Source organism: Macaca fascicularis, chromosome 10 (genome assembly GCF_037993035.2).
Source record: "Macaca fascicularis isolate 582-1 chromosome 10, T2T-MFA8v1.1".
Lineage (NCBI taxonomy): Eukaryota > Metazoa > Chordata > Mammalia > Primates > Cercopithecidae > Macaca > Macaca fascicularis.
The window spans coordinates 9,594,513-9,604,793 of NC_088384.1; the positions used below are offsets into that span (position 1 = coordinate 9,594,513).

The 10,281-nt window shown below is 46.9% G+C and overlaps 1 protein-coding gene and 1 pseudogene across 1 annotated transcript in view; one reads left to right on the plus strand and one right to left on the minus strand.

Moving 5' to 3' along the window:
- The window catches only part of WBP2NL (WBP2 N-terminal like), a 41,707-nt gene extending 32,487 nt beyond the window's left edge, over positions 1-9,220 (minus strand). The window contains exon 1 of the mRNA XM_045364252.3: positions 9,115-9,220. Coding sequence (XP_045220187.2) covers positions 9,115-9,176 — 62 coding nt within the window. The 5' untranslated portion in view covers positions 9,177-9,220. The remainder of the gene's footprint in view (positions 1-9,114) is intronic.
- Positions 5,714-7,039, plus strand: LOC123567244 (ADP/ATP translocase 2 pseudogene; annotated as a pseudogene).
- Positions 9,221-10,281: the final 1,061 nt, after the last annotated feature.

Genomic DNA, 10,281 nt, shown 5'->3' on the forward strand with positions numbered 1-10,281 from the left:
CATGTATATTTTAATATTTTGGACAATGATTTTTATATTTTCAATATATATATTTAATCTCTTTTTAAAAGTCTATATCCTCTGATCTCACAATTCCCCTTTCAGGAATAAATTCCAAAGAAACATTTTGACAGGTAGGCAAAATTATGTTTTCAAAAATGTTCAAGGCAGGAATGTTTATAGTAATGACCAAAAAACCACAAACAAACAAAAAACAAAACAAAAACCCAGACTATTCCAGATTAGGGGTTGAGTAAAGATTTATGCACATTGGAATACCAGCCATTGAAAATAATGATGTAGATACACTAGAAAACATTCCCAATACACTGGTAAATAAGGAAAATAAGTTATAAAGCAGTTGGAGAAAAAAACTTTATTTCCATGTGGAAAAGTACAGAAGGACATATACCAAAATGTAAACATTACTGGTAAAAATTTGGGATAACAGATGTTTTTCTGATTTTTCTATAATGACAGGTTATCAGCACACGTTTTTAACAATGCATAAAATAAAACAACTCAATGATTTCCATTTTACAGTAGAGTCTGGCCCATATGTTCATGACTTCTCAGGTGGGGTCAGAAAAAAATCTCTACAAAACACAGCGAGCTGGGATGAATTTCTTAACTGTGTATTGTGAATAGGCAAGAGGAGTCAAAATATAATGAGAACTTCGAACAGTTCATGGAATTAAAAGATAAAAACAAAAAACATAAACCTTATTTCTCAACATAAGTTCCAACAAGTTCAAGACACTTTAGTAAGCTATGACACAAGCCATTTAGTCCACCCCTAAAGAACTGAGTGTCCTGGGAATGTAATCATGCCAAGGCAGTCTTTTTTACTTTTTTTTTTTTTTTTTTTGAGACGGAGTCTCGCTCTGTCGCCCAGGCTGGAGTGCAGTGGCGTGATCTCGGCTCACTGCAAGCTCCGCCTCCCGGGTTCACGCCATTCTCCTGCCTCAGCCTCCCGAGTAGCTGGGACTACAGGCGCCCACAACCGCGCCCAGCTAATTTTTTGTATTTTTAGTAGAGACGGGGTTTCACCGTGGTCTCGATCTCCTGACCTTGTGATCCGCCCGCCTCGGCCTCCCAAAGTGCTAGGATTACAGGCGTGAGCCACCGCGCCCGGCTTTTTTACATTTTTAACAGAAGAAAAATGGGTGCCCAATAAAGATTTTTAAGATTAGGAAACAAAGCCGGCCAGGCGCAGTGGCTCACGCCTGTAATCCCAGTACTTTGGGAGGCCGAGGCAGGCGAATCACAAGATCAGGAGTTCGAGACCAGCCTGGCCAACACGGTGAAACCCCGTTTCTACTAAAAATGCAAAGAATTAGCTGGGTGCGGTGCCAGATACCTGTAATCCCAGCTACTAGGGAGACTGAGGCAGGATAATCGCTTGAACCTGGAAAGCAGAGGTTGCAGTGAGCTGAGATTATGCCACGGCACTCTAGCCCAAGCAACAATGCAAGACTCTGTCTCAAAAAAAAAAAAGATTAGGAAACAAAGTAAGTCAGAAGGAACCTAATGATCCGTGAATGCCTAATGATTTCCCATCAAAACCCTTGCAAAATTGCCCTTGTTTCATGAGAACAGTGAATAGGAGCATTGTTATGGTGGAGAAGGACTCTCTAGTAAAGCTTTCCTGGGTGTTTTTTTGCTAAAGCTTTGGCTAATTTTCTTAAAACAAAGTAGATGTTACCGTTCTTTGGCCCTCCAGAATGTCAATAAGGAAAATGCCTTGAGCATCTCAAAAAACTGTTGCCGTGACTTTTGCTCTTGACCTGTCTGTCCACTTTTGCTTTGAGTGGACCACTTCCACATCTTTGTAGCCATTGTTTTGACAGTGCTTTATCTTCAGGATCATACTGGTAAAGCCATGTTTCATTTCCAGTTACAATTATTTGAAGAAATGCTTCAGGATCTTGATCCCACATATTTAAAATTTCCACTGAAAGTTCTGCTCTTGCCTGCAGCTGATCTGGGCACTATAGTTTTGGCCCCCATTGAATGGAAAGTTTGCTCAACTTTAATTCTGTAAACTGAACCAAATGATATCTGTACAGTATTGGCTATTGTTTCTGCTGTTAATAATGATTCTCTTCATTTAGGGCACGAACAAGATGAATTTTTTTCTCACAAATTAATGTGGATGGTCTGCCACTACAGGCTTCATCTATTTATTTATTTATTTTATTTTTTTGAGACGGAGTCTCACTCAGGAGTGTCACCCAGGCTGGAATGCAGTGGCGAGATCTCCACTCACTGCAACCTCTGCCTCCTGAGTTCAAGCAATTCTCCTGCCTCAGCCTCCTGAGTAGCTGGGATTACAGGCACCCACCACCATGCCCAACTAATTTTTGTATTTTTAGTAGAGACGGGGTTTCATCATGTTGGCCAGTCTGGTCTCGAACTCCTGACCTCAGGTGATCCACCTGCCTAGACCTCCCAAAGTGCTGGGATTACAGGTGTGAGCCACCATGCCCGGCCTATTTATTTATCTGAGATAGAGTCTTACTCTGTTGCCCAGGCTGAAATGCAGTGGTGCGATCTTGGCTCACCGCAACCTCCGCCTCCTGGGTTCAAGCGATTATCCTGCCTCAGCCTCCTGAGTAGCTGGGATTATAGGCACATACCACCACGCCTGGCTAATTTTTTTATTTTTCATAGAGACGAGGTTTCATCATGTTGGTCAGGCTGGTCTCGAACTCCTGACTTTGTGATCTGCCCACCTTGGCTTCCCAAAATGCTGAGATTACAGGCATAAGCCACCACACCCAGCTTATTTATTTTTTGAGATGGAGTTTTGCTCTTGTTGCCCAGGCTGGAATGCGTGATCTCGGCTCACTGCAACCTCTGCCTCTCAGGTTCAAGCGATTCTCCTGCTTCGGCCTCCCGAGTAGCTGGGATTACAGGTGCCACCACCACACCCAGCTAATTTTTTATATTTTCAGTAGAGATGGGGTTACCCCATGTTGGCCAAGCTGGTCTGGAACTCCTGACCTCAGGCAATACACCCACTTTGGCTTCCCAAAGTGCTGGGATTACAACTGTGAGCCACTGTGCCCCACCCAGGCTTTGTATTTAACATAATCTTGTCCCTTCTCTTTTTTGAGACAGGGTCTCACTCTGTCAACCAAGACTGGAGTGCAGTCGCACAATCTCAGCTCACTGCAACCTCCACCTCCCAGGTTCAAGTGATTCTCCCACCTCAGCCTCCCAAGTAGCTAGGACTATAGGCACATGCCACCACACTGAACTATTTTTTTGTGTTTTTAGTAGAGATAGGGTTTTACCATGTTGCCCAAGCTGGTCTTAAATACTCCTGGGTTCAAGTGATCCACCCACCTCAGCCTCCCAAAGTTCTGGAATTACAGGCATCAGGCATTGCACCCACCCCTTGTCCCTTCTTTTTTAATTTTATTTATTTACTTATTTTGATATGGAGTCTTGCTGTGTTGCCCAGGCTGGAGTGCAGTCATGTGATCTCAGCTCACTGCAACCTCCACCTCCCGGGTTCCCACAATTCTCCTGCCTCAGTCTCCCAAGTAGCTGGGATTACAGGCATGTGCCACCACGCCTGGCTAATTTTACGTATTCTTAGTCGAGACAGGGTTTCACCATGTTGGTCAGCTGGTCTCAAACTCCTGACCTTAAGTGATCCACCTGCCTCAGCCTCCCAAAGTGCTGGGATTATAGGCGCGAGCCATTGCACCTGGCCTCTTGTCCCTTCTTACTACATTATCCATTTGTAAACTGCTGATTTATTTGGGCCATTTCCCCATAAACTTTTCCTAAAGCATCAATGGTTTCACCATTCTTCCACCCAAGTTTTACCATAAATTTGATGTTTGTTCTTCCTTCAATTTTAGCAGTATTCATGTTGCTCTGATAGCCCTTTTTCAAATTGATGTCTTATTTTTCTTAGTGCCTCAAACTAAATCCTGTTCAGTTATATTATAACAAGTTAGTATGAGTTAATTTTGGTGGAAAAATAATCTGGAATCCATGCCTAGTTTCTTCGTAACTCATATTTTCCATGATCGTTTTGAAGACTCCTCATAGAATCAATCTTCTCCCACTCGTTTTTTTTAGGTTTCTTTTTTTAATAACATCTTTTATTTGTATACAATTATAAAGTACAAACTTGTTTTATTAGGATTTTTCTTGTTTTTTTAAAAAATGTATTTTTAATCAACTTACTCCCTTTTATTTACCAGCAGTTTGCTCTGACAGAATAAATTACAAACTATTGTTTTGCTTAATCCTTTTAACCACCATGTCAGGCACACAGGTTGGAGGATATTAGCTCCCATTTTACAAAGAGTGGAAACACTGTACCCACATTTAGTGTAAGACAGAGCTGGGATATAAGCCTTGGGCTTCCACAGTCACAACTGCTTTTTTCCATAACTTTGTAATACATCATTTTAAAGTAATCTGATTTCACAAGGTTTTACAGTATAAGAGTAACATCTATAGCATCTCTTCTTGGCAGGTTACCTCTGGAGAGAACCAATCTAATTACCTCATAAGCTGGTACTTTTTTTTTTTTTTTTTTTTGGATGGAGTTTCGCTCTTGTTGCCCAGGCTGGAGTGCAATGGTGTGATCTCATCTCACTGCAACCTCTGCCTCCTTGGGTTCAAGCGATTCCCCTTCCTCAGCCTCCCAAGTAGCTGGGATTACAGGCATGTGCCACCATGCCTGGCTATAGTTTCATTTTTCTTTCTTTTTTTAAATTTTATTTTGTGAGATGAGGTCCCAGTATCTTGCTCAGTGTGGTCTTGAACTCCTGGCCTCAAGTAATCCTCCCACCTCAGCCTCTCGAATAGGTGGGACTACAGATGTGCACCACTATCTCTGGTTCTTTAGTTTCTATCCAGGAAGCTAGGGTAATAATAGGTCCTTCTTTGGTGAGAAGAAAACAGAGAAAGAATCCTTTTCTTTTTTGAGGGACAGCTGGAGTAGAGGAGTTAATGCACAGTACCTAAGTTCAAATCTAAATTCAAGCTCTCCCACACGCACTTTAAGCAAATTACTTCTTTTTGTTTTCCCACCTGTGAAATGAGGGAAACAGTACTGATCTTCACTGTAGATAGACTGAGTTTTTTTTGTTTTATTATACTTTGAGCTCACCCTGTTACCCAGGCTGGAGTGTAGTGTCACGATCTCAGCTCACTATAACCTCCCCTCTGCCTCCCAGGCTCAAGCAATTCTCGTGCCTCAGCCTCCTGAGTCACCAGGATTACAGACGTGCACCACCATGCCCAGCTAATTTTTCATATTTTTACTAGAGGTGGGGGTTTCACCATGTCGGCCAGGCTGGTCTTGAACTCCTGGTCTCATGTATCCACTGGCCATGGCCTCCCAAAGTGCGGGATTACAGGCGTGAGCCACCATGCCTGGCCGATAGAGTGGTTTTAACTATAGTATAAAGCTCTTGGAACTAAGAACAGTACTTGAAATATTTAAGTATTCAATAAATGCTATTAAGTATTCAGGAGCACAAAATGGATCCCATGACCGTAATTCAAAGGACCACAAAAATCAGCGTTTCTGTGTTTTGTTTTTTAAAACATGCTTCCTTCCCTTCCTCCAACACACAAGCAGCAAAGTAGAGAGATACCCACAGCCGAAGCGAGAAGACACCCAAACACCAAATTAGAAATGGCTTCACAGGCAGTCCCAGAGTCAAAGCCGGTTCCCAGACCAGTCCCATCCCACAGCAGCCTGCCTCCTCTTTTCAATATGACGGATGCCGCTGTGTCCTTCGCCAAGGACTCCCTGGCAGGTGGAGGGGCCACAGCCATCTCCAAGATGGCAGTAACACCCATCGAGTGGGTCAAGCTGCTGCTACAGGTGCAGCATGCCAGCAAGCAGATCACTGCAGATAAGCAATACAAGGGCATTATAGACTGCATGGTCTATATTCCCAAGGAGCAGGGAGTCCTGTCCTTTTGGTGCAGTAACCTGGTCAATGTCATCAGATACTTCCCCCACCCAGGCTCTTAACTTCGCCTTCAAAGATAAATACAAGAGGCTTTTCCTGGGTGGTATGGACAAGAGGTCCCAGTTTTGGTGCTACTTTGCAGGGAATCTAGCATCAGGCGGTACCACTGGGGCCATGTCCTTGTGTTTTGTGTACCCTCTTGATTTTGCCCATACTCGTCTAGCAGCTGATGTGGGCAAAGCTAGAGCTGAAAGGGAATTCCAAGTCTTCGGTGACCGCCTGGTTAAGATCTACAAATCTGATGAGATTAAGAGACTGTACCAAGGCTTTAACACGTCTGTGCAGGGTATTATCTATCGAGCTGCTTGCTGCCTACTTCAGTATCTATGACACTGCAAAGGGAAGCTTCCAGATCCCAAGGACACTCACATCGTCATCAGCTGGATGATGCACAGACTGTCACTGCTGTTGCTGGGTTGACTTCCTATCCATTTAACACCGTTCGCCGCTGCATGATGATGCAGTCAGGATGCAAAGGAACTGATATCATGTACACAGGCACACTTGACTGCTGGAGGAAGATTACTCATGATGAAGGAGGCAAAAGCTTTCTTCAAGGGTGCATGGTCTAATGTTCTCAGAGGCATGGGTGGTGCTTTTGTGCTTCTCTTGTATGATAAAACCAAGAAGTACACGTAAGTTATTTCCTAGGATTTTTCCCTCTGTGAACAGGCATGTTGTATTATATAACATATCTTCAGCATTCTTTTTTTTTTTTTTTTTTTTGAGATGGAGTCTCCCTCTATTGCCCAGGGTGGAATGCAGTGGCACAATCTCGGCTCACTGCAACCTCCACCTTTTGGGGTCAAGCAACTCTCCTGCCTCAGCCTCCTGAGTAGCTGTGACTACAGGCACCTGCCACCATTCCTGGCTTTTTTTTTTTTTTTTTTGTATTTTTAGTAGAGACGGGGTTTCACCATATTGGTCAGGCTGGTCCTGAACTCCTGACGTTGTGATCCACCCGCCTCGGCCTCCCAAAGTGCTGGGATTACAGACGTGAGCCACCGTGCCCAGCTATCTTGAGCATTCTTTTTTTTTTTTTTTTTTTTTTTTTTTTTTTTTTTTTTTGAGACAGAGTCTCGCTCTGTCGCCCAGGCTGGAGTGCAGTGGCCGGATCTCAGCTCACTGCAAGCTCCGCCTCCCGGGTTTACGCCATTCTCCTGCCTCAGCCTCCCAAGTAGCTGGGACTACAGGCGCCCGCCACCTCGCCCGGCTAGTTTTTTGTATTTTTAGTAGAGACGGTGTTTCACCATGTTAGCCAGGATGGTCTCGATCTCCTGACCTTGTGATCCGCCCGTCTCGGCCTCCCAAAGTGCTGGCATTACAGGCTTGAGCCACCGCGCCCGGCCGAGCATTCTTGACAGACTCCTCGCTGTCAATTTATCAGTGGCAACTATTTATTGGTTGGAAATGGGAAGCAATAATATTCATCTGACCAGTTTTCTCTTAAAGCCATTTCGATGATGATGATGATGGGACCCAATTATATTTTTTATTTCAGTCACTCCTAATAAATAACAAATTTGGAGAAATAAAAATATCTTTAAAAAAAAAAAAAGAAAAGAAATGGCTTCACACCTTGGAATGACAAATGCTCAAATGGCTCCCAGTAAGTGCGCTCGGGGACACCACTGTCAGAGTGGTGAGCAATCATCTACCACAAAATGTAACAAAGCAGCAGAGGTACATAGGAAGCACGTGAGGACATACAACCTCTAAGGCCCATATAAATCTGTCAAGAAAACTTTCTGGAGGAAGGAAAGATAGAAGAAAAGATTTGGGTATCAACATTTGGTAATGTCTACCTCAATCTTCCTGACTACATTCAAACTGACCTTGGTATGCTGGTCCCAAGCACATCATCCAGCTTGAGTTTCAACGCTAGGTGGAAGAAAAGGAAATGGAGGGCAAGTCAGAGCCCAGAAAGGAGCGTAATTTAGAACTGCACAGCGGGGGAGACTGAGTTTGAGTGTGGGAAACGGGAAAGGGGGCGTGTGGGGTAAAGAAGGGAGTGCAGTGGAGTCAGCCCTTAGTGAACAAGTCTGCCTTGAAGGTGGAGATGGGCACCCCTCTGGCTGAGTCTGCTCCAGCAGAGAGCTCAGGGGCCAGCAGCAGGCACCACAAGGAGCAAAGCAACTGGTGTAAGTCCCACAGCTTCCCGCGACCAAGAGTGCTTCATTCTGCCCAGGCATCTGTTCAGTCCCATCTTTTATTTTAAGACCGGATCTGGCTCTGTCACCCAGGCTAGAGTGCAGTGGTACAATCTGGGCTCACTGCAGCCCGAACTCCTGGGTTCAAGCGATCCTCCTACCACAGAGTCCCAAGCAGCTGGGATTATGGGTGCACACCACCATGCCCCGCTAATTTTCTACTTTTTGTAGAGATGGGGTCTCACTGTGTTGCCCAGGCTTGTCTCAAACTCCTGGGCCACTTCAGCTTTCCAAAGTGTTGGGATTACAGGCATGAGCCACTGCACCTGGCCTCAATCTTTTCAATCTTCTGTTTTTAAAAGCAGACATCTCCCTGGTTGGAGCAAGGAGGAAACAGGGCTTTGGAAAGTTCCGAGAGCCAAGGAGAAGCCCCACAACAGTTCGAGATCTTTCCAGAATAATCCACACTCCACCTCCTCATCCCTCTTACCAAAGGGCGACACTTTGTTCCTGGGAGTAGGGGGAGATATACGCCCAGTACCTGTCCTCATCAAACAAAGTCACAGGCACCCAAGGGCAGCCGCGCTGCCACCGAGGGCCCCCGGCTGCTCACCAGCACCAGTCAGCTCCTGCCTTTCTTAAAAGGAGACACGCGGCTCGCATCCCCTCCCCGCCCTGAGGAGGCACGCGCCTCGGCCCTGCGCCATGAAGAGGCACCTTCCCACCCCCGCCCCTCAAACGCGCGAGGCCACACGTTCCGGCCTCCGCCACCTCCACAAGCCGCAACACTAGTGAGTGGGCGCCCGCTCCCAACGGTCGGGGGCGGAGCTAAGAGCGCCGCGCCCAAAAAAGGCGGCAAAGTCCCTGACTCGCTGAGATCTTGCGAGCTGCGATGTCTATCCCCTTCATCTCCTCTCCTCCGACAGCACGCCGTGATTCCCCTAAGGCACCTTTCACCGTTAGGGATGAGGACCCCGCGGCGGTTCTCGGTGTGGCTCTGATTCACCGCCATCTTGCTTCGGGCCTCCTCCTGCCGCCCCGTAGATGGAAAGGGACGGGACCTGCGCCAAGTCGTTTGGTGTGGCTCTGAGGGGGAGGGAGCAGATTATGACGTAAGGAGGAGGAGGAGCGAGAGCGGGTCACGTGGCGAGGCAGGGCGGGGGGCGGGGTCAGGGTGGAGGCCCCCGCCGAGAAAGGGGATAAAGGGGCGGGTCCTGAGAATTGGCTCCGCCCCCCAGAGCAAGAAGGGGTGAGTGATAGGTGAGTGGCCACCCGACCTCACCTGCCCCATTAGCCCCCTGCCTTTAGGTATGGACTTGGGTTGGTCCTGTTAGGAATGAAAATTAAAGGCAGCCGTCACGAGAACCCCAGCCAGGATTTCCCTGTGCCCTCCTCGCCCGGCCAGGAAACCGCTGCCTTTCAGAGAAAGGATCCAGAACAACTCCTCGCCTCCCTAGGCCCGCAGAACTTTCTTCCACCAGCGGAGGCCCAGAAGCCCTTGAGCGAGTCCCTGCCAGTTTCAGGATCGAGTCCCTGTCAGTTCCAGGATCGAGTCCCTGCCAGTTCCAGGATCGAAAGCGCCTTTGTCTCTGGGTTATCTTTCATGCCTGCCCTGCTTCCTCCAGGGTGATGGTGGGAATGGGGTGGGACACGTTATACCGGAATTGCTTTGAGGACTAAAATGTTGTACATGTTCTTATTTCCTTTAAGCTTCACAAATACAGGCCGGGCGCAGTGGCTTACGCCTGTAATCCCAGCACTTTGGGAGGCCCAGGCGGGAGGGTCGCTTGAGCTCAGGGGTTCAAAACCAGCCTGGGCAACATAGTGAGCCTTGTCTCTACCGAATTTTTTTTTTTTTTTTTTTTTTTTGAGACGGAGTCTTGCTCTGCCGCCCAGGCTGGGGTGCAGTGGCCGGATCTCAGCTCACTGCAAGCTCCGCCTCCCAGGTTTACGCCATTCTCCTGCCTCAGCCTCCCGAGTAGCTGGGACTACAGGCGCCCGCCACCTCACCCGGCTACTTTTTTGTATTTTTTAGTAGAGACGGGGTTTCACCGTGTTAGCCAGGATGGTCTCGATCTCCTGACCTCGTGATCCGCCCGTCTCGGTCTCCCAAAGTG